Here is a 25,365-nt window from a genome sequence, read left to right as displayed (position 1 = left end):
CAGAAGGAACCACTGCCTGTAGAACCTTTCTCCCAAAACCAGCCTCCGAAGAAGCGAAAGTGTCAAATTTGTAAAATTTGGAAAAAGTATGAAGTGAAGACCAAGTTGCAGCCTTGCAAATCTGTTCAACAGAGGCCTCATTCTTAAAGGCCCAGGTGGAAGCCACAGCTCTAGTGGAATGAGCTGTAATTCTTTCAGGAGGCTGCTGTCCAGCAGTCTCATAGGCTAAACGTATTATGCTACGAAGCCAAAAAGAGAGAGAGGTAGCCGAAGCCTTTTGACCTCTCCTCTGTCCAGAGTGAACGACAAACAGAGAAGAAGTTTGTCTAAAATCTTTAGTTGCCTGTAAGTAAAACTTCAGAGCACGGACCACGTCTAGATTATGCAAAAGACGTTCCTTCTTTGAAGAAGGATTAGGACATAATGATGGAACAACAATCTCTTGATTGATATTCCTGTTAGAAACAACCTTAGGCAAAAACCCAGGTTTAGTACGCAGAACTACCTTGTCTGAATGAAAGATCAGATAGGGAGAATCACAATGTAAGGCAGATAACTCAGAGACTCTTCGAGCCGAGGAAATAGCCATCAAAAACAAAACTTTCCAAGATAAAAGCTTAATATCAATAGAATGAAGGGGTTCAAACGGAACACCCTGAAGAACTTTAAGAACCAAGTTTAAGCTCCACAGAGGAGCAACAGCTTTAAACACAGGCTTAATTCTAGCCAAAGCCTGACAAAAGGCCTGGACGTCTGGATTCTCTGCCAGACGTTTGTGTAAAAGAAAAGACAGAGCTGAAATCTGTCCCTTTAGCGAACTAGCAGATAAACCCTTTTCTAAACCCTCTTGTAGAAAAGCCAATATCCTAGGAATCCTAACCTTACTCCATGAGTAACTCTTGGATTCGCACCAATATAAATATTTACGCCATATCTTATGGTAAATTTTTCTTGTCACAGGTTTCCGAGCCTGTATTAATGTATCAATAACCGATTCCGAAAACCCACGCTTTGATAGAATCAAGCGTTCAATTTCCAGGCAGTCAGCCTCAGAGAAATTAGGTTTGGATGGTTGAAAGGACCCTGAATTAGAAGGTCCTGCCTCAGCAGAAGAGACCATGGTGGACAGGACGACATGTCCACTAGGTCTGCATACCAGGTCCTGCGTGGCCACGCAGGCGCTATCAGAATTACAGATGCCCTCTCCTGTTTGATCCTGGCAATCAGTCGAGGTAGCAACGGAAATGGTGGAAACACATAAGCTATGTTGAAAACCCAAGGGGCTGCTAATGCATCTACCAGCACCGCTCTCGCGTCCCTGGACCTGGATCCGTAACAAGGAAGCTTCGCGTTCTGGCGAGATGCCATGAGATCCAGATCCGGTTTGCCCCAACGACGAATCAGTTGAGCAAATACCTCCGGGTGAAGTTCCCACTCTCCCGGATGAAAAGTCTGGCGACTTAGGAAATCCGCCTCCCAGTTCTCTACGCCCGGGATGTAAATCGCTGACAGGTGGCAAGAGTGAGACTCTGCCCAGCGAATTATCTTCGAGACTTCCAACATCGCTAGGGAACTCCTGGTTCCCCCTTGATGATTGATGTAAGCCACAGTCGTGATATTGTCCGACTGAAATCTGATGAACCTCAGTTTTGCTAACTGAGGCCAAGCTAGAAGAGCATTGAATATTGCTCGTAATTCTAGAATGTTTATTGGAAGGAGTTTCTCCTCCTGAGTCCACGATCCCTGAGCCTTCAGGGAATTCCAGACTGCTCCCCAGCCTAGAAGGCTGGCATCCGTTGTTACAATCGTCCAATCTGGTCTGCGAAAGGTCATTCCTTTGGACAGATGAACCGGTGACAACCACCAGAGAAGAGAATCTCTGGTCTCCTGGTCCAGATTTAGCAAAGGGGACAGATCTGAGTAATCCCCGTTCCATTGACTGAGCATGCATAGTTGCAGCGGTCTGAGATGCAGGCGCGCAAATGGCACTATGTCCATTGCCGCGACCATTAAGCCGATTACCTCCATGCACTGAGCTACTGATGGGCTTGGAACGGAATGAAGGACACGGCAAGCATTGAGAATCTTTGATAACCTGGACTCCGTCAGGTAAATCTTCATCTCTACAGAATCTATAAGAGTCCCTAGAAAAGGAACCCTTGTGAGTGGTAACAGAGAACTCTTTTCCACGTTCACTTTCCACCCATGCGACCTCAGAAATGCTAGAACTATCTCTGTATGAGACCTTGCATTCTGAAAACTTGACGCTTGTATCAGAATGTCGTCTAGGTACGGAGCCACCGCTATGCCTCGTGGTCTTAGTACCGCCAGAAGTGAGCCCAGAACCTTCGTAAAAATTCTCGGGGCCGTGGCTAACCCGAAGGGAAGAGCCACAAACTGGTAATGCCTGTCTAGAAAGGCAAACCTTAGGTACCGATAATGATCTTTGTGAATCGTTATATGAAGGTAAGCATCCTTTAAGTCCACCGTGGTCATATATTGACCCTCTTGGATCATGGGTAGGATGGTTCGAATGGTTTCCATCTTGAACGATGGTACCCTTAGGAATTTGTTTAAGATCTTTAAGTCCAAGATTGGTCTGAAGGTTCCCTCTTTTTTGGGAACCACAAATAGATTTGAGTAAAATCCTTGTCCCTGTTCCGATCGCGGAACTGAGTGGATCACTCCCATGATTAAGAGGTCTTGTACACATTGTAGAAATGCCTCTCTCTTTACTAGGTTTGTTGATAACCTCGAAAGATGGAACCCCCCTTGTGGAGGAGAGGTTTTGAAATCCAGAAGGTAGCCCTGAGATATAATCTTTAACGTCCAGGGATCCTGCACATCTCTTGCCCAAGCCTGGGCGAAGAGAGAAAGTCTGCCCCCACTAAATCCGTCTCCGGATAGGGGGCCCTGTCTTCATGCTGTCTTAGGGGCGGGAGTAGGCTTTCTGGCCTACTTGCCCTTGTTCCATGACTGGTTGCCTTTCCAACCCTGTCTGTAACGAGCAGTAGTTCCTTCCTGTTTTGGAGCGGAGGAAGTCGATGCTGCTCCTGCCTTGAAGTTACGAAAGGCACGAAAATTAGACTGTTTGGCCTTTGGTTTGGCCCTGTCCTGAGGAAGGGCGTGGCCCTTACCTCCCGTAATGTCAGCAATAATTTCCTTCAAGCCGGGCCCGAATAAGGTCTGCCCTTTGAAAGGAATGTTAAGTAGCTTAGACTTGGAAGTTACATCCGCTGACCAGGATTTAAGCCAGAGCGCTCTGCGCGCCTGTATGGCGAATCCGGAATTTTTAGCCGTAAGTTTGGTTAGATGTACTACGGCATCTGAAACAAACGCATTAGCTTGCTTAAGGGTTCTAACTTTGCTCAAAGCGTCATCCAATGGTTCTGTGCGAATCGCCTCTTCCAGAGACTCAAACCAGAATGCCGCTGCAGCCGTGACAGGCGCAATGCATGCAAGAGGCTGCAATATAAAACCCTGTTGAACAAACATTTTCTTAAGATAACCCTCTAATTTTTTATCCATTGGATCTGAGAAAGCACAGCTATCCTCCACCGGGATAGTGGTACGCTTGGCTAACGTAGAAACTGCTCCCTCCACCTTAGGGACCGTCTGCCATAAGTCTCGTGTGGTGGCGTCTATAGGGAACATTTTTCTAAATATCGGGGGAGGGGAAAAAGGCACACCGGGTCTATCCCACTCCTTACTAATAATTTCTGTAAGTCTTTTTGGTATAGGAAAAACGTCAGTACACACCGGTACCGCATAGTATCTATCCAACCTACACAATTTCTCTGGAATTGCCACCGTGTCGCAATTATTCAGAGCCGCTAATACCTCCCCTAGTAACACACGGAGGTTCTCAAGCTTAAATTTAAAATTTGAAATATCTGAATCCGGTCTCCCCGGATCAGAACCGTCACCGACAGAATGAAGCTCACCGTCCTCATGTTCTGCAAATTGTGACGCAGTATCAGACATGGCTCTCGTGTCATCAGCGCGCTCTGTCCTTAACCCAGAGCTATCGCGTTTGCCCCTTAATTCGGGCATATTATATAATACTTCTTTCATAACATTAGCCATATCATGTAAAGTGATTTGTAAGGGCCTAGATGTACTTGGCGTCTCAATCCTACGCATCTCCCGAGCAGGAGACGCAGGTACTGACACGTGAGGAGAGTTAGGCGGCATAACTTCCCCCTCGTTGTCTGGTGATAGTTTCTTTATCGGTACAGATTGACTTTTATTCAAAGCAATATCAATACAATTGGTACACATCGTTCTATTGGGCTCCACATTGGCTTTTGAACATGATGAACAAACAGTTTCCTCTGAATCAGACATGTTTAAACAGACTAGCAATGAAAGCTTGGAAATCACTTTCAATAAGTTTACAAGCAATATAAAAAAAAACGCTGCAGCGCTTCAAAAATACAGATATAATTAAACAATTCTTAACAAGAAGTGTATTATTAGCAGAGGATTGCACCCATTAGCAAAAGGATGATTAACCCCTCAATACCCAAAACGGATAAAACAGATATCAATTAAGATTTAACGCTTTTAATCACAGTCAGCACACTGTCACAGATCTGCTGTGACTGATTACCTCCCTCACAAATGAATTTTGCAGACCCCTGAGCTCTCTAGAGACGTCCTGGATCAAGGAGGAAGAAGCAGGAAGACTGTGCTAGAATTTTAACTGCGCAACAAGGCGCTAAAACAAGGTCCCTCCCACTCCTATCACAACAGTGGGAGCCCTGATATAACAGTTTCCATGCAGAAAAATATGTTAGCCATGTGGAAAAAAATCATGCCCAAAGAGATTTATCACCAAAGTACCTCACAAAAACGAATAACATGCCAGTAAACGTTTTATTAAAACACAACATTTTCCAATGTCATGCAAAGGTATCACTAAGCCTGCTACCAGTCGCTACCACTGCAGATAAGGCTTAAGTATTATTTCAGTTTTAACAGTATTTTCTCAGTCAAATTCTAGTCCCTAGAAAATAACTCGACTGCGCATACATTTATCAGCCTGATACCAGTTGCCACTACTGCATTTAAGGCTGTACTTACATCATACGGTAACAGCAGTATTTTCTTAGTCAATTCCATTCCCAGAAAATAAAGTACTGCACATACCTCATTTGCGGAGGACCCCGCATGCTATTCCCAGTTTCTGAAGTTACCCCACTCCTCAGAATGTCGAGAACGGCCAGTGGATCTTAGTTACGCCTGCTAAGATCATAGAAAAAAAACGTAGGCAGTTTCTTCTTCCAAATACTGCCTGAGATAGAAAAACAGCACACTCCGGTGCCATTTAAAATAACAAACTTTTGATTGAAGAATAGATAAGTAAAGACTCCAGCTCCTCTCGCGACCTCCTTCTTTGTTGAGGGTTGCAAGAGAATGACTGGGTATGACATGTGAGGGGAGGAGCTATATAGCAGCTCTGCTTGGGTGATCCTCTTGCAACTTCCTGTTGGGAAGGAGAATATATCCCATAAGTAATGGATGACCCGTGGACTGAACACACTTAACAAGAGAAAAGGAGGTTAGTCTTACCTTAAGTCCATCACTTGGAAGCCTGTATCCAAAACTTGCTGGAAGATCATCAAAAGTTCGGGACACATTATCAGATGAATTCTATGGAGAGAAAAAAAAATAGTAAACAATCTGTATATGCTGTAAGATGGGCACACATGCATCTAAAGTGAAACAGAGTTTGGTGGGATTGTTATAGAAGCTAAAATAATAAAAAAATGTGCACTAGTTTAAAATATAGCTATATAAATAAATAAATAAATAAATAAATAAATAATGTAGGCTCTAGACAACAACCAGACTAATTCTTCTGAATCCACAGCAGCTAAAAATATTGTAAAACCCCTATAAAACAAAATGTATGCTTACCTGATCAATTTCTTTTTTTCCGGATATGGAGAGTCCACAACGTCATCCCAATTACTAGTGGGATATTCACTCCTGGCCAGCAGAAGGAGGAAAAGAGCACCACAGCAAAGCTGTTAAGTGTCACTTCCCTTACCATAACCCCCAGTCATTCAGCAAAGGTAAATGGAAAAAGATGATAACACAAAGGTATAGGGGTGCCTGAAGTTTAGAAAAAATGACTGTCTAATCAAAAGGGTGGGGTCGTGGACTCTCCATGTCCGGAAAGAAAGAAATTTATCAAGTAAGCATACATTTTGTTTTCTTTCCTAAGACATGTAGAGTCCACAATTTAATTCCAATTACTAGTGGGAACCAATACCCAAGCTAGAGGACAAGGAATGAATAGGGAGGGAGAACAAGACAGGCAGACCTAAAAAGAAGGCACCACGGCTTGAAGAACCTTTCTCCCTAAAGAGGCATCAGCCGAGGCAAAAGTATCAAATTTGGAAAAAGTAAATTTATGCTTACCTGATAAATTAATTTCTTCTACGCTACAAGTCCACGGATTTCATCCTTACTTGTGGGATATTAACCTCCTGCTAACAGGAAGTGGCAAAGAGCACCACAGAAGAGCTGTATATATAGCTCCTCCCTTCCCTCCACCCCCAGTCATTCGACCGAAGGTATAGGAAGAGAAAGGAAAAGCTAATAGGTGCAGAGGTGACTGAACTTACAAAAATATAATTTAAATCTGTCTGAAAAATGACAGGGAGGGCCGTGGACTCGTCGTATCGTAGAAGAAATTAATTTATCAGGTAAGCATAAATTTACTTTTCTTCTACAAGATACGACGAGTCCACGGATTTCATCCTTACTTGTGGGATACAATACCAAAGCTACAGGACACGGATGAAAAGGGAGGGACAAGACAGAGACCTAAACGGAAGGCACAACTAACTGCTTGAAGAACTTTCCTCCCAAAATCAGCCTCAGAAGAAGCAAAAGTATCAAATTTGGAAAATTTGGAAAAAGTATGAAGAGAAGACCAAGTCGCAGCCTTGCAAATCTGTTCAACAGAAGCATCGTTTTTAAAAGCCCATGTGGAAGCCACAGCCCTAGTAGAATGAGCAGTATTTTTTTTCAGGAGGCTGCTGTCCAGCAGTCTCATATGCCAGGCGGATGATACTCTTCAGCCAAAAAGAAGGAGAGGTAGCCGTAGCTCTCTGACCCCTACGCTTTCCAGAATAAACAATGAATAATGAAGATGATTGAAGGAAATCCTTAGTCGCCTGCAAGTAAAACTTCAAGGCACGGACCACGTCCAGGTTATGTAACAGACGCTCCTTCTTAGAAGAAGGATTAGTACACAAGGAAGGAACAACAATTTCCTGATTAATATTATTATTTGAAACAACCTTAGGAAGAAATCCCTGTTTGGTACGCAAAACCACCTTATCAGAATGAAAGATAAGGTGAATCCCGTTATAATGCTGTAAGCTCAGAAACTCTACGAGCAGAAGAAATAGCAACCAAAAACAAAACTTTCCAAGTTAATTTAATTAATTAATTTAATATCTATGGAATGCATGGGTTCAAACGGAACCCCTTGAAGAACTCTATGAACTAAATTCAAACTCCAAGGTGGAGTAATTTGTCTAAATACAGGCTTAATTCTGGTTAGAGCCTGACAAAAAGACTGAACATCTGCCAAACGTTTGTGTAGCAAAATTGACAAAGCAGAAATCTGTCCCTTTAAGGAACTCGCTGATAATCCTTTCTCCAAACCTTCTTGGAGAAAAGACAGAATCCTGGGAATCCTAACTTTACTCCATGAGTAGCCCTTGGATTCACACCAAAAGAGATATTTACGCCATATCTTATGATAGATCTTTCTAGTGACAGGCTTACGTGCCTGTATCAAAGTATAGATGACCGAATCAGAGAATCCCCGCTTAGATAAAATCAAGCGTTCAATCATCCAAGCAGTCAGCTGCAGAGAATTAAGATTTGGATGTTGGAAAGGTCCTTGAATAAGAAGGTCATGTCTCAATGGAAGTTTCCACGGTGGTAGAGAGGACATTTCCACTAGATCCGCATACCAAGTCCTGCTTGGCCACGCAGGAGCGATTAGAATTACTGAAGCTCTCTCCTGTTTGATCCGAGCAATCACGCGTGGAAGGAGAGGAAATGGTGGAAACACATAATCTAGGCTGAACGACCAAGGCACTGCCAAGGCATCTATCAGTTCGGCCTGAGGATCCCTCGACCTGGATCCGTATCTTGGAAGCTTGGCATTCTGTCGAGATGCTATCAGATACAATTCCGGTCTCCCCTGGATGAAAAGTCTGTCGACTTAGAAAATCCGCTTCCCACCCAGTTCTCTACTCCTGGAATGTAGATTGCCGACAGATAACAAGAGTGGGCCTCCACCCATCAAATTATCTTGGATACTTCTATCATTGCCAAGGAACTCCTCGTTCCTCCCTGATGATTTATATAAGCCACAGTCGTGATATTGTCCAACTGGAATCTGATGAATTTGGCCGAAGCCAACTGAGGCCATGCCTGAAGCGCATTGAATATTGCTCTCAATTCCAGAATATTGATTGGAAGTAGAGACTCCACTTGAGTCCATACACCCTGAGCCTTCAGGGAATTCCAGACTGCGCCCCAGCCCAGAAGGCTGGCGTCCGTTGTCACTATCACCCACGAGGGTCTGCGGAAACACGTCCCCTGGGACAGATGATCCGGCGACAACCACCAAAGAAGAGAGTCTCTGGTCTCTTGATCCAGATTTATCTGAAGAGATAAATTCGCATAGTCCCTATTCCACTGTCCGAGCATGCACAGCTGCAGTGGTCTGAGATGAAAGCGAGCAAACGGAATGATGTCCATTGCCGCTACCATTAATCCAATTTCCTCCATACACTGAAATATCTTCATGGAAACCAAGTCTATCAGAGTTCCCAAGAAGGGAACCCTTGTCCGTGGAACTAGTGAACTCTTTTCTAGGTTCACCTTAAATCCGTGAGTTCTCAGAAAAGACAACACTGTGTCTGTATGAGATTTCATCAGATGATAAGTTGACGCCTGAATCAAAATATCGTCCAGATAAGGCGCCACTGCTATGCCCCGCGGCCTGAGAAACGCCAGAAGGGACCCTAGAATCTTCGTGAAGATCCTGGGTGCTGTGGCAAACCCGAAGGGAAGAGCCATGAACTGAAAATGTTTGTCCAAGAAGGCAAACCTTAGGAACTGATGATGATCCTTGTGAATAGGAACATGAAGGTATGCATCCTTCAAGTCCACGGTAGTCATATATTGACCCTCCTGGATCATTAGTAAAATTGTTCGGATGGTCTCCATCTTGAAGGATGGAACTCTGAGAAACTTGTTTACACTCTTGAGGTCTAAAATAGATCTGAAGGTTCCCTCTTTTTTGGGAACTATGAAAAGATTTGAGTAAAATCCCTGTCCCTGTTCTAGTCTTGGAACGGGACGAATTACTCCCATAGTGGAGAGGTCTTTCACACAACGTAAGAACGCCTCTCTTTTAATGTGGTCTACAGACAATCGTGAAAGAAGAAATCTCCCTCTTGGGAGAAAATCCTTGAATTCCAGTTGAAACCTGTGGGTCACAATTTCCAGTACCCAGGGGTCCTGAACATCTCTTGCCCATGCCTGGGCAAAGAAAGAAAGTCTGTCCCCTACTAGATCCGGTCCCGGATCGGGGGCCACCCCTTCATGCTGTCTTTGTAGCAGCAGCGGGCTTCTTGGGTTGTTTACCCTTGTTCCAAGCCTGGTTAGGTCTCCAGACGGACTTGGACTGAGCAAAATTTCCTTCCTGCTTTGTGGAGGAAGAGGAAGCAGAGAGTACTCCTTTAAAATTTAGAAAGGAATGAAAATTATTTTGTTTACCTCTCATCTTAACAGACTTATCCTGAGGTAGAGCGTGACCTTTACCTCCAGTAATGTCAGAAAACAGAATTTATGTTTACCTGATAAATTACTTTCTCCAACGGTGTGTCCGGTCCACGGCGTCATCCTTACTTGTGGGATATTCTCTTCCCCAACAGGAAATGGCAAAGAGCCCAGCAAAGCTGGTCAAATGATCCCTCCTAGGCTCCGCCTACCCCAGTCATTCGACCGACGTTAAGGAGGAATATTTGCATAGGAGAAACCATATGGTACCGTGGTGACTGTAGTTAAAGAAAATAAATTATCAGACCTGATTAAAAAAACCAGGGCGGGCCGTGGACCGGACACACCGTTGGAGAAAGTAATTTATCAGGTAAACATAAATTCTGTTTTCTCCAACATAGGTGTGTCCGGTCCACGGCGTCATCCTTACTTGTGGGAACCAATACCAAAGCTTTAGGACACGGATGAAGGGAGGGAGCAAATCAGGTCACCTAAATGGAAGGCACCACGGCTTGCAAAACCTTTCTCCCAAAAATAGCCTCAGAAGAAGCAAAAGTATCAAACTTGTAAAATTTGGTAAAAGTGTGCAGTGAAGACCAAGTCGCTGCCCTACATATCTGATCAACAGAAGCCTCGTTCTTGAAGGCCCATGTGGAAGCCACAGCCCTAGTGGAATGAGCCGTGATTCTTTCGGGAGGCTGCCGTCCGGCAGTCTCGTAAGCCAATCTGATGATGCTTTTAATCCAAAAAGAGAGAGAGGTAGAAGTTGCTTTTTGACCTCTCCTTTTACCGGAATAAACAACAAACAAGGAAGATGTTTGTCTAAAATCCTTTGTAGCATCTAAATAGAATTTTAGAGCGCGAACAACATCCAAATTGTGCAACAAACGTTCCTTCTTTGAAACTGGTTTCGGACACAGAGAAGGTACGATAATCTCCTGGTTAATGTTTTTGTTAGAAACAACTTTTGGAAGAAAACCAGGTTTAGTACGTAAAACCACCTTATCTGCATGGAACACCAGATAAGGAGGAGAACACTGCAGAGCAGATAATTCTGAAACTCTTCTAGCAGAAGAAATCGCAACTAAAAACAAAACTTTCCAAGATAATAACTTAATATCAACGGAATGTAAGGGTTCAAACGGAACCCCCTGAAGAACTGAAAGAACTAAGTTGAGACTCCAAGGAGGAGTCAAAGGTTTGTAAACAGGCTTAATTCTAACCAGAGCCTGAACAAAGGCTTGAACATCTGGCACAGCTGCCAGCTTTTTGTGAAGTAACACAGACAAGGCAGAAATCTGTCCCTTCAGGGAACTAGCAGATAATCCTTTTTCCAATCCTTCTTGAAGGAAGGATAGAATCTTAGGAATCTTAACCTTGTCCCAAGGGAATCCTTTAGATTCACACCAACAGATATATTTTTTCCAAATTTTGTGGTAAATCTTTCTAGTTACAGGCTTTCTGGCCTGAACAAGAGTATCGATAACAGAATCTGAGAACCCTCGCTTCGATAAGATCAAGCGTTCAATCTCCAAGCAGTCAGCTGGAGTGAAACCAGATTCGGATGTTCGAACGGACCCTGAACAAGAAGGTCTCGTCTCAAAGGTAGCTTCCAAGGTGGAGCCGATGACATATTCACCAGATCTGCATACCAAGTCCTGCGTGGCCACGCAGGAGCTATCAAGATCACCGACGCCCTCTCCTGATTGATCCTGGCTACCAGCCTGGGGATGAGAGGAAACGGCGGGAACACATAAGCTAGTTTGAAGGTCCATGGTGCTACTAGTGCATCCACTAGAGCCGCCTTGGGATCCCTGGATCTGGACCCGTAGCAAGGAACTTTGAAGTTCTGACGAGAGGCCATCAGATCCATGTCTGGAATGCCCCACAGCTGAGTGACTTGGGCAAAGATTTCCGGATGGAGTTCCCACTCCCCCGGATGCAATGTCTGACGACTCAGAAAATCCGCTTCCCAATTTTCCACTCCTGGGATGTGGATAGCAGACAGGTGGCAGGAGTGAGACTCCGCCCATAGAATGATTTTGGTCACTTCTTCCATCGCTAGGGAACTCCTTGTTCCCCCCTGATGGTTGATGTACGCAACAGTTGTCATGTTGTCTGATTGAAACCGTATGAACTAGGCCCTCGCTAGCTGAGGCCAAGCCTTGAGAGCATTGAATATCGCTCTCAGTTCCAGAATATTTATCGGTAGAAGAGATTCTTCCCGAGACCAAAGACCCTGAGCTTTCAGGGATCCCCAGACCGCGCCCCAGCCCATCAGACTGGCGTCGGTCGTGACGATGACCCACTCCGGTCTGCGGAATGTCATCCCTTGTGACAGGTTGTCCAGGGACAGCCACCAACGGAGTGAGTCTCTGGTCCTCTGATTTACTTGTATCTTCGGAGACAAGTCTGTATAGTCCCCATTCCACTGACTGAGCATGCACAGTTGTAATGGTCTTAGATGAATGCGCGCAAAAGGAACTATGTCCATTGCCGCTACCATCAAACCGATCACTTCCATGCACTGCGCTATGGAAGGAAGAGGAACGGAATGAAGTATCCGACAAGAGTCTAGGAGTTTTGTTTTTCTGGCCTCTGTCAGAAAAATCCTCATTTCTAAGGAGTCTATTATTGTTCCCAAGAAGGGAACCCTTGTTGACGGAGATAGAGAACTCTTTTCCACGTTCACTTTCCATCCGTGAGATCTGAGAAAGGCCAGGACAATGTCCGTGTGAGCCTTTGCTTGAGGAAGGGACGACGCTTGAATCAGAATGTCGTCCAAGTAAGGTACTACAGCAATGCCCCTTGGTCTTAGCACAGCTAGAAGGGACCCTAGTACCTTTGTGAAAATCCTTGGAGCAGTGGCTAATCCGAAAGGAAGCGCCACGAACTGGTAATGCTTGTCCAGGAATGCGAACCTTAGGAACCGATGATGTTCCTTGTGGATAGGAATATGTAGATACGCATCCTTTAAATCCACTGTGGTCATGAATTGACCTTCCTGGATGGAAGGAAGAATAGTTCGAATGGTTTCCATCTTGAACGATGGAACCTTGAGAAACTTGTTTAAGATCTTGAGATCTAAGATTGGTCTGAACGTTCCCTCTTTTTTGGGAACTATGAACAGATTGGAGTAGAACCCCATCCCTTGTTCTCTTAATGGAACAGGATGAATCACTCCCATTTTTAACAGGTCTTCTACACAATGTAAGAATGCCTGTCTTTTTATGTGGTCTGAAGACAACTGAGACCTGTGGAACCTCCCCCTTGGGGGAAGCCCCTTGAATTCCAGAAGATAACCTTGGGAGACTATTTCTAGCGCCCAAGGATCCAGAACATCTCTTGCCCAAGCCTGAGCGAAGAGAGAGAGTCTGCCCCCCACCAGATCCGGTCCCGGATCGGGGGCCAACATTTCATGCTGTCTTGGTAGCAGTGGCAGGTTTCTTGGCCTGCTTTCCCTTGTTCCAGCCTTGCATTGGTCTCCAAGCTGGCTTGGCTTGAGAAGTATTACCCTCTTGCTTAGAGGACGTAGCACTTTGGGCTGGTCCATTTCTACGAAAGGGACGAAAATTAGGTTTATTTTTTGCCTTGAAAGGCCGATCCTGAGGAAGGGCGTGGCCCTTACCCCCAGTGATATCAGAGATAATCTCTTTCAAGTCAGGGCCAAACAGCGTTTTCCCCTTGAAAGGAATGTTAAGTAGCTTGTTCTTGGAAGACGCATCAGCTGACCAAGATTTCAACCAAAGCGCTCTGCGCGCCACAATAGCAAACCCAGAATTCTTAGCCGCTAACCTAGCCAATTGCAAAGTGGCGTCTAGGGTGAAAGAATTAGCCAATTTGAGAGCATTGATTCTGTCCATAATCTCCTCATAAGGAGGAGAATCACTATCGACCGCCTTTATCAGCTCATCGAACCAGAAACATGCGGCTGTAGCTACAGGGACAATGCATGAAATTGGTTGTAGAAGGTAACCCTGCTGAACAAACATCTTTTTAAGTAAACCTTCTAATTTTTTATCCATAGGATCTTTGAAAGCACAACTATCCTCTATGGGTATAGTGGTGCGTTTGTTTAAAGTGGAAACCGCTCCCTCGACCTTGGGGACTGTCTGCCATAAGTCCTTTCTGGGGTCGACCATAGGAAACAATTTTTTAAATATGGGGGGAGGGACGAAAGGAATACCGGGCCTTTCCCATTCTTTATTAACAATGTCCGCCACCCGCTTGGGTATAGGAAAAGCTTCTGGGAGCCCCGGGACCTCTAGGAACTTGTCCATTTTACATAGTTTCTCTGGGATGACCAACTTGTCACAATCATCCAGAGTGGATAATACCTCCTTAAGCAGAATGCGGAGATGTTCCAACTTAAATTTAAACGTAATCACATCAGGTTCAGCTTGTTGAGAAATGTTCCCTGAATCAGTAATTTCTCCCTCAGACAAAACCTCCCTGGCCCCATCAGACTGGGTTAGGGGCCCTTCAGAACCATTATTATCAGCGTCGTCATGCTCTTCAGTATCTAAAACAGAGCAGTCGCGCTTACGCTGATAAGTGTTCATTTTGGCTAAAATGTTTTTGACAGAATTATCCATTACAGCCGTTAATTGTTGCATAGTAAGGAGTATTGGCGCGCTAGATGTACTAGGGGCCTCCTGAGTGGGCAAGACTCGTGTAGACGAAGGAGGGAATGATGCAGTACCATGCTTACTCCCCTCACTTGAGGAATCATCTTGGGCATCATTGTCATTGTCACATAAATCACATTTATTTAAATGAATGGGAATTCTGGCTTCCCCACATTCAGAACACAGTCTATCTGGTAGTCCAGACATGTTAAACAGGCATAAACTTGATAACAAAGTACAAAAAACGTTTTAAAATAAAACCGTTACTGTCACTTTAAATTTTAAACTGAACACACTTTATTACTGCCATTGCGAAAAAACATGAAGGAATTGTTCAAAATTCACCAAATTTTCACCACAGTGTCTTAAAGCCTTAAAAGTATTGCACACCAAATTTGGAAGCTTTAACCCTTAAAATAACGGAACCGGAGCCGTTTTTAACTTTAACCCCTTTACAGTCCCTGGTATCTGCTTTGCTGAGACCCAACCAAGCCCAAAGGGGAATACGATACCAAATGACGCCTTCAGAAAGTCTTTTCTAAGTATCAGAGCTCCTCTCACATGCGACTGCATGTCATGCCTCTCAAAAACAAGTGCGCAACACCGGCGCGAAAATGAGGCTCTGCCTATGATTTGGGAAAGCCCCTAAAGAATAAGGTGCCTAAAACAGTGCCTGCCGATATTATTATATCAAAATACCCAGAATAAATGATTCCTCAAGGCTAAATATGTGTTAATAATGAATCGATTTAGCCCAGAAAAAGTCTACAGTCTTAATAAGCCCTTGTGAAGCCCTTATTTACGATCTTAATAAACATGGCTTACCGGATCCCATAGGGAAAATGACAGCTTCCAGCATTACATCGTCTTGTTAGAATGTGTCATACCTCAAGCAGCAAGAGACTGCTCACTGTTCCCCCAACTGAAGTTAATTGCTCTCAACAGTCCTGTGTGGAACAGCCATGGATTTTAGTGACGGTTGCTAAAATCATTTTCCTCATACAAACAGAAATCTTCATCTCTTTTCTGTTTCTGAGTAAATAGTACATACCAGCACTATTTCAAAATAACAAACTCTTGATTGAATAATAAAAACTACAGTTAAACACTAAAAAACTCTAAGCCATCTCCGTGGAGATGTTGCCTGTACAACGGCAAAGAGAATGACTGGGGTAGGCGGAGCCTAGGAGGGATCATGTGACCAGCTTTGCTGGGCTCTTTGCCATTTCCTGTTGGGGAAGAGAATATCCCACAAGTAAGGATGACGCGGTGGACCGGACACACCTATGTTGGAGAAATTATTTCCTTCAATTTAGGCCCGAATAGGGTTTTCCCTTTGAAAGGAATAGCTAAGAGTTTTGATTTAGATGACACATCAGCAGAACATGATTTTAACCATAACACCCTAAGCGCCAAAATGGCAAATCCTGCATTTTTCGCCGCCAACTTAGCAATTTGAAAGGCGGCATCTGTAATAAAAGAATTAGCTAGCTTGAGAGCCTTAATTCTATCTAAGATGTCCTCTAAAGGGGTTTCAAACATTAGAGACTATTCTAGAGCATCGAACCAAAAAGCTGCTGCAGTAGTAACGGGAACAATGCAAGCTGTTGGTTGTAAAAGGAAACCCTGATGAATAAATAATTTCTTTAAAAGACCCTCTAACCTCTTATCCATAGGATCTTTGAAAGCACAACTGTCTTCAATAGGTATAGTTGTACACGTAGCCAGGGTAGAAATAGCTCCCTCCACCTTAGGGACTGACTGCCAAGAGTCCCGAATGGTGTCTGATATGGGATACATTTTCTTGAAATTAGGAGGAGAGAACGATATACCCGGTCTGTCCCATTCCTTTTTTATAATTTCCGAAATTCTTTTAGGAACCGGAAAAACATCAGTGTAAGTAGGTACCTCTAGATATTTGTCCATTTTACACAATTTCTCTGGTGGTATTACAATAGGGTCACAATCATCCAGAGTTGCTAAAACCTCCCGAAGTAAAAGGCGGAGGTGTTCAAGCTTAAATTTAAAAAACATGACATCCGAATCTGTCTGAGGTAACATACTTCCTGGGTCTGAAAGTTCTCCCTCAGACAACAATTCCCTGATCCCCAACTCAGAGCCCTGTGAGGGTACATCGGAAATAGCCACCAAAGCATCAGAGGATTCAGTATTCACATTAATATCTGACCTACTGCGTTTACCCTGTAACACTGGTAACTTAGATAATACCTCTGTAAGGGTAGTTGACATAACTGCAGCCATATCCTGCAGAGTAAAAGAATTAGACGCACTTGAGGTACTTGGCGTCGCTTGTGTGGGCGTTAAAGGTTGTGACACTTGGGGAGAATTAGATGGGATATCCTGATTCTCTTCAGACTAAGAATCATCCTTAGGCACACTTTCATTACCTAAAATATGCTTTTTTACATTGTAAGGCCCTTTCAGTACAAGAGGTACACAAAATAAGAGGGGGTACCACAATAGCTTCTAAACATATAGAACAATTAGATTCCTCAATGTCAGAAATGTTGAACAGACTAGCAATAACCACATTAGTCGTAGATCACCTTATTTATTGATTTAAACCACTTTTAGAAAAATGTGTACTGCGCCTTTAAAAAATAAAAAGCACACAATTTTTTTCTCAGATTGCCAAAAACGTTAATAAAACGCTACACAATTAAATATCTATATTCAATTGGCCCAACAATTATACAATTATTGCACACTATAAGGAAAAAGGGAATTTACCCTCTAAGAGACATTTTTTTTTTTCCAAACAAGCTTTATTAAAACAATAGAAAAACATAACAGAAATAAAGGACCATACAATTTAGTGCATTTAGTAAAAATATGTATACATATTGTTTGAGACAAGAAGTGCAGGATGATTCTTAAGAAAAAGTCTATTGCGAGTCAGAAAGTCCATGGAGGACCCCGCCGATGGCCGGCCTGGGTTCGCCCCGTGCCAACAAACTTTATGCACCTCTTGTCCTTAAGCACATTTGCATGGCTCTCCGCTATTTTGTAGCTTGATTTTCCAACAAAAAGTTATAAGTAAACAAACAGATACCAAATGTTAACATTTAGATAAGATTAAATACTCATCTGAAATATGAAGTGTTCACCGGTTAGATGAAAGAAAGCTAGCCTAGGAAGGGGGGAAAGAGAGAAAAAAAAAAAAAAAAAAACAGGGGGGGTTGGGTTGGATGAGAGGGGGCCGGACTAATGTCAAAGGACAATGACTATTTCGACTATTTTAATTCCAAATGGACATCATCATGTCATAAGTAGTTGACTGATTGCTCATTGAGTAATGCAGCTTTTCCAGCACCAGCAGCTCATCTACAGCAGATCGCCATTCAGAGATGGTTGGTGTCTCCATTGACTTCCACAGTCTGGGGATGAGCCGCTTTGCTCCTGTAAGCATTATCAGGAGAAGGGCCCGTTTCTGCCTCTCCATTTATTCGGGGAGGTGCAAAAAGAGGATGGTTTCAGGTGCGTTTGGTATTTGTATGTTTAGTTTCTCCGTCATTTCCCCAATAACTGTCGCCCAATAGTTTGTTAGCTTGGGACAAGCCCACCAGATATGTAACAGTGTGCCTGTCTCACCACAGTCCCTCCAGCAGGCCGCCAAGGCCGTCAGGAAAAAGCGATGTAGTCTGGATGGTGTGTAATACCATCTGGTTAGCAGTTTGAGCTGTATTTCTTGGACTGTAGCAGAAACGGAGGAGCATTTAACCATGCGAAATGACTTCAGCCATTCATCCTCCTCGATTGTGTTGTGCAGATCATTGTTCCATGCTCTAGCGTATGTCGGTAGTTGTGTGTCAGGTGGAGTGAGAAGTAGTTTATATATTTTAGAGATTAATCTTTTTGGCGGCGTGAGGCTTGTGCAAAGTGATTCATATGGAGTGAGCTCCCTGCCAAAATCGCTTTTGTGTTTGTGGTGCGTTAAGTAATGATACAGTTGGTGGTATCTCATCCAGGATGAAAAAATGTTACCGTGGCATTCCGCCATTTCCCGTTGGGGTCTAAGTCTACCGTCGGCCATTGCAGAGTGAATAGTGCCATGTCTCAGGCTGTGCGGGAAATGGGAGCGTCTGCTCAGTGTGAAGTAGGGAATCTCAGGGTTCTCCAGTATTGGGATTAGTGGCGAAGAGTTGGTAGATATGTGAGTGCTGGTGGCAATAGTTCTATCCCACTCTAGGAGAGTTTCTGAAATCAAATGATATCTGTGTAGAATTTTGGGGCGTTTGGTTGAGGGGATCCAAGCCAAAGAGGCAACATTATTATACTGAAGAATTTGGCCGTCTATTCTAACCCACTGTTTTTGTTGTGTGTTATGTGCCCATTCTGTCACCCTTTGGAGTAATATGGCCCTTCTGTACAATGCTAGATTTGGAAAGCCCAGACCCCCTCTGTCTCTGGGGAGGTAAAGTGTCTTTTTGGGTATTCTAGGTTTCACTCCCGACCAGATGAACTGTTCTAATATTCTCTGGAGATTGACAAGATAGTCCTTAGGTAAATGAATAGGGAGAGTTTGCAATACATATAGAATTCGTGGTAGGATGTTCATCTTAATGAGACTTATCTTCCCCAACCACGACAAGGATTTATTCCTCCAAGAGGATAAGTCATTAATTATTTATTTTCTTAGGTTAATGTAATTATTTCTGAATATGTCAGAGGGGGCGGCTGTTAGGTATATGCCCAAGTACTTCAATTTGGTTGGTGAAAGTGGTACTTTGTGGTTCAGGAGCGGCTCAGGATGCCAACTTTTGGGAGAGCTGGAAGTTTACTTTTTGTTTAATATATTGCAGATCCTGCAATATATTAAATAAATAGTATTCCCTCCTTGGTAGTCTGAGATCATTATTGTTTTTTTAATTAATAAATTAATTTGTAAACATTATCACACCTAGATTTATTGCAGTTACCACTCCCCTTGCAAATAATTAACTATATACTAATAAGTTATTTTTAACCAAAATATATATAATCAAAATGTATAATTAGCCCTTGGCATAAAATTAAAATAATTGTGTCAATAACTCTAGTCAAAACTATTTGTATTAAGCATTGCATGTGAGTAATGTGCATGTTCCTTTTTACAATTCCAGAATGTTATACATTTTTCATTTGACAATTCAATTTTCTGTGTTACAGGCTTGTTTACCTGTAATATGTTAGTCACTATAAAAGTGCATTCTGCATAAGGCTACAACAGCATTGTTGATGATAATTGATTTGGGGGCCCATTTATCAAGCTCCGTATGGAGCTTAAAGGGCCATGTTTTTGGCGAACGCTGCTCCATGACCTGTCCCCCTGCTCTGAGGAGGCGGACAGACATCGCAGGAAATCAACCCGATCGAATACGATCGGGTTCATTGACACCCCCTGCTAGCGGCCGATTGGCTGTGAATCTGCAGGCGGCGTTGCACCAGCAGTTCACAAGAGCTGCTGGTGCAATGCTGAATGCGGAGAGCGTATTGCTCTCCGCATTCAGCGATGTCTGTCGTACATGATTCGCTGATCGGATCATGTCGGACAGACATTTGTTAAATAAGCCCCTTGGTCTGCATCTCTGTCTGGTGCAGACCATGCTAAATACTAATTGCTCCCCTCATGGTTCCAGCTCTCAGCATACACTGATTCACATCACTGAGAGCCAGCCAGAAGGAGCTATTAATATGGTCAGAGGTGCAGATCAAATGCACCCCCACTTGACTACCAGGAAGGAAATACTTTTTATTTAATATATAGCAGGTTCTGCAACATATTAAATAAAAAGTAAACTGCAAATTTCCAATAAATTAAAATCAAAAGGGATTTTTTTTTTTATTAAAAATACATAATTTATGTAAGAACTTAGCTGATAAATTCATTTCTTTCATATTGGCAAGAGTCCATGAGCTAGTGACAAATGGGATATACAATCCTACCAGGAGGGACAAAGTTTCCAAAACCTCAAAATGCCTATAAATACACCCCTCACCACAACCACAATTCAGTTTAACGAATAGCCAAGAAGTGGGGTGATAAAGAAAGGAGTAAAAAGCATCAACAATAGAATTTGGAAACAATTGTGCTTTATAGAAAAAAATCATAACCACCATAAAAATGGCGGTGGGCCTCATGGACTCTTGCCAATATGAAAGAAATTAATTTATCTGGTAAGTTCTTACATAAATTATGTTTTCTTTCATGTAATTGGCAAGAGTCCATGAGCTAGTGACGTATGGGATAGCAATACCCAAGATGTGGAACTCCACGCAAGAGTCACTAGAGAGGGGAAGGATAAAAATAAAAACAGCCATTTTCGGCTGAAAAAATAAATCCACAACCCAAAATATAAGTTAATTCTCATAAATCTGAGGAAAAAACTTAAATCAAAAGCAGAAAAATCAAACTGAAACAGCTGCCTGAAGAACTTTTCTACCAAAAACTGCTTACGAAGAAGCAAATACATCAAAATGGTAGAATTTAGTAAATGTATGCAAAGAAGACCAAGTAGCAGCTTTGCAAATCTGATCAACTGAAGCTTCATTCTTAAAAGCCCAGGAAGTAGAAACTGATCTAGTAGAATGAGCTGTAATTCTCTGAGGAGGGGCTTGACGCAACTCCAAATAGGCTTGATGAATCAAAAGTTTTAACCACGAGGCCAAGGAAACGCCAGAAGCCTTCTGACCTTTCCTGCAACCAGAAAAGATAACAAAGACTAGAAGTCTTCCTGAAATCTTTAGTAGCTTCAACATATTTCAAAGCTCTCACCACATCCAAAGAATGTAAAGATCTCTCCAAAGAATTCTTAGAATTAGGACACAAGGAAGGAACAACAATTTCTCTATTAATGTTGTTAGAATTTACAACCTTAGGTAGGAATTTAAATGAAGTCCGCAAAACTGCTTTATCCAGATGAAAAATCAGAAAAGGAGATTCACAAGAGAGCGGATAATTCAGAAACTCTTCTAGCAGAAGATATGGCCAAAAGGAACAACACTTTCCAAGAAAGTAGTTTAATGTCCAAAGAATGCATAGGCTCAAACGGAGGAGCCTGTAAAGCCTTCAAAACTAAATTAAGACTCTGAGGAGAGATTGATTTAATGACAGGCTTGATACAAACCAATCAGTGATGTGCAGTCACTAGAGGCAGGTGAGGCAGTGCTTCACCTCTCATATGGGCAAAAATAAATATTTTTTTTTATTGGCTTTAAAAAAATAAAAAAAATTGCTATTTTTTTTCCCCAGCATTTTTTTTTTCACAGCTACATGTTGTGCAATGGAGAGGCACAAGCAGAACTGCCCACCATTACACAACATGCTGCGCCATCTACTGGATTAAAGTGGTTAAGATCATTGCATGGCCCATTATCTGCTTATTTGAGGCAGTCCCATTTGGGCTGACCCAATCCAGTGAGAAGCATTAGTAAGTGGAATTTAGGGTTGGGGCTGTATGTTAAATCATATAAAACAAAACAAAAATATTTTATTGCTGTCCTGTGAAGCTGACAGCTTTGCTAAAGTGAAAAAGAGAGTTCTGTTCTTCCTCTCTAAGTGCAGTGGAATGTTCCACTGTCACTTCCTGAATCCTTACAGAGCAGGAAAGGGAGAGAGGCAGAGAGAGCAGTGTTTCAGCCACATTTTATTGTAGTAAGTGCCGCAGCCGTAGATTTTACTAAAATGGATTCTGTTAGTGAAAATGATAATTTAATGAATGTGGTTTAGTGTTTTTGTTGAATTGTGTTCAGATACAGCTCATTAACAGGGGGGACAGTAAGTGTGCATAACCCAATACTTACAGGAAGTCAAAGGGTCAATTCAAATTTAAATCCATCATTTAAAACCCAGAGTTTGAAGTTAAGTGTGCAGTGTCCACATTATTTAAACTAAAGTTTTTGACATTGAATATTGCTAAGCCTCCCTTTTTCATGGTTATTTGATTTAATTAGGTACAAACTCCATATATGTTATGTCTGTTCAGTCAGAGGATGCAGTATCTATTTTTATTTTTCTCTGTGTCTCCATTTATTTAAAGACTGCTGATAACTTGTAATTCACAAATCAATTGAAAGCTGTTGCATTGTGTTTTTAATATGTGCTGCTTTTATACAAGTTTATATGAATAAAAAGGAGACAATGAGTCATTTAAAAAATATATGTAATTATTGCAGTTAAATGTTTTTAGAAATAATGCCACTGTAAAGTAACTGGTTAAACACATAGTCAAAGGGAGACATTTAAAATTAAACTTTCATGATTGAGGTAGAGCATGCTATTTTAATAGACTTTTCTAGTTATTTATATTTTGAGAATTAGCATCAACTGTTACTGGCCCCATGTCAGCAAATCAAATTAGTTTTTGAAAGGAACATGAAAGTCATAATTACATTTCCATCATTCAGATAGAAATTGCACAAAAAAAAAAAAAAAAAAACCTTTCTATTTTACTTTTATTATTATGTACTTCATTCTTTTGGTATCCTTTGTTGAAGAGCATACCTAAGCGGGATGTGCACGTGCATATGAACACCATATTGCAGCAGCTGTGTTGGCAGTATTGATAACTTTGAACAAAACTTGTATGGTAAATTATTTCTATTTTTACAATACAGTAGTGAGTAGAGAAGAGATTGTGTATAATTCTAATTGCTTAGTAATTGGCACTGTGCCACAGAATTGTGTGAGTGTGTATGTGAGCAGAGTGTGTGTGGGTGTCAGTGAGTATGTGTGCTTTATTCTCCAGGTAATCAATACATTTCCGATGAGCTGGTGCTTTAGTGCAGTGTTTCTCAACAATGGTCCTCAAGTACCCCCAACAAGCCAGGTTTTCATTATAGCCAAATCAGTGCACAGGTGAAGTAATCAGCTGTTCAGTAACTCAGTGGTTACTAACTTGCTCTCACCCATCACCTGATTATGTCACCTGTGCACTGGTTCAGCTATCATTTAAACCTGCCCTGTTGGGGGTACTTGCGGCCCTCTGCACATGTGTTTCTCCGGCGTATCATATCTAGTGCCTCACCAGCCTCTGACCTCACTGCACATCACAAACCAATGACTGCACAAAACAATGAATATCAGGAAGTTTAGCAATATTTCTGTGAAATAAAACAGAAAGAGCAGAGATTTGTCCTTTCAAGGAACTTGCAGACAAACCTTTATCCAAACCATCCTGAAGAAACTGTAAAATTCTAGGAATTCTAAAAGAATGCCAAGAGAATTTATGAGAAGAACACCATGAAATGTAAGTCTTCCAAACTCTATAATACATTTTTCTAGAAACAGATTTATGAGCCTGCAACATAGTATTAATCACCGAAAGCGTTCAATTTCCATACCTTCAAAATTAATGATTTGAGATCCTGATGGAAAAACGGACCTTGAGATAGAAGGTCTGGCCTTAATGGAAGTGGCCAAGGTTGGCAACTGGACATCCGAACAAGATCCGCATACCAAAACCTGTGAGGCCATGCTGGAGCCACCAGCAGCACAAACGATTGCTCCATTATGATTTTGGAGATCACTCTTGGAAGAAGACATAGCGGCGGGAAAATATAAGCAGGTTGATAACACCAAGGAAGTGTCAATGCATCCACTGCTTCCGCCTGAGGATCCCTGGACCTGGACAGGTACCTGGGAAGTTTTTTGTTTAGATGAGATGCCATCAGATCTATTTCTGGAAGCTCTCACATCTGAACAACTTGAGAAAGCACATCTGGGTGGAGAGACCATTCTCCCGGATGTAAAGTCTGACAGCTGAGGTAATCTGCTTCCCAATTGTCTATACCTGGGATATGTACCTCAGAAATTTGACAGGAGCTGGATTCCACCCAAACAAGTATCCGAGATACTTCTTTCATAGCTTGAGGACTGTGAGTCCCACCCTGATGATTGACATATGCCACAGTTGTGATATTGTCTGTCTGAAAACAAATGAACGGTTCTCTCTTCAACAGAGGCCAAAACTGAAGAGCTCTGAGAATCGCACGGAGTTCAAAAATATTGATTGGTAATCTCGCCTCTTGAGATTTCCAAACCCCTTGTGCTGTCAGAAATCCCCAAACAGCTCCCCAACCTAAAAGACTCGCATCTGCTGTGATCACAGTCCAGGTTGGACGAACGAAAGAGGCCCCTAAAATTATACGATGGTGATCTAACTACCAAGTCAGAGAAAGTCAAACATTGGGATTTAAGGATATTAATTGTGATATCCTTGTATAATCTCTGCACCATTGGTTCAGCATACAAAGCTGGAGAGGTCTCATATGAAAACGAGCAAAGGGGATCACGTCCGATGCTGCAGTCATGAGACCTAAAACTTCCATGCACATAGCTACTGAAGGGAATGACTGAGACTGAAGGTTCCGACAGGCTGCAACCAATTTCAAACGTCTCTTGTCTGTTAAAGACAAAGTCATGGACACTGAATCTATCTGGAAACCTAAAAAGGTTACCTTTGTCTGAGGAATCAAAGAACTTTTTGGTAAATTGATCCTCCAACCATGTCTTTGAAGAAACAACACTAGTTGATTCACGTGAGATTCTGCAGAACGTAAAGACTGAGCGAGTACCAAGATATCGTCCAAATAAGGAAACACTGCAATACCCCGCTCTCTGATTACAGAGAGTAGGGCACCTAGAACCTTTGAAAAGATTATTGGAGCTGTCGCTAGGCCAAAAGGAAGAGCAACAAATTGGTAATGCTTGTCTAGAAAAGAGAATCTCAGGAACTGATAGTGATCTGGATTAATCGGAATATGAAGACATGCATCCTGTAAGTCTATGCCCTTGCTGAACAAAAGGTAGAATAGTTTTAAAAGTTGGTACTCTTACATATCGATTCAAAATCTTTAGATCCAAAACTGGTCTGAATGAAATTTTATTTCTTTGGGACAATGAATAGATTTGAAT

The 25,365-nt window shown here is 42.4% G+C and overlaps 1 protein-coding gene across 3 annotated transcripts in view; it reads right to left on the bottom strand.

Annotated features, from left to right (window-relative positions):
* Positions 1-25,365, bottom strand: part of RNF13 (ring finger protein 13) — a 691,540-nt gene that overhangs the window by 546,259 nt on the left and 119,916 nt on the right. For all 3 annotated transcript variants that reach the window (XM_053710032.1, XM_053710030.1, XM_053710031.1), the window contains one exon: positions 5,575-5,655. In XM_053710032.1, coding sequence (XP_053566007.1) covers positions 5,575-5,655 — 81 coding nt within the window. The remainder of the gene's footprint in view (positions 1-5,574; positions 5,656-25,365) is intronic.

This window comes from Bombina bombina, chromosome 4 (genome assembly GCF_027579735.1).
Source record: "Bombina bombina isolate aBomBom1 chromosome 4, aBomBom1.pri, whole genome shotgun sequence".
Classification (NCBI taxonomy): domain Eukaryota; kingdom Metazoa; phylum Chordata; class Amphibia; order Anura; family Bombinatoridae; genus Bombina; species Bombina bombina.
The sequence above is the reverse complement of the archived record's forward strand: the minus strand, read 5'-3'. Positions and strand labels throughout refer to the sequence as shown.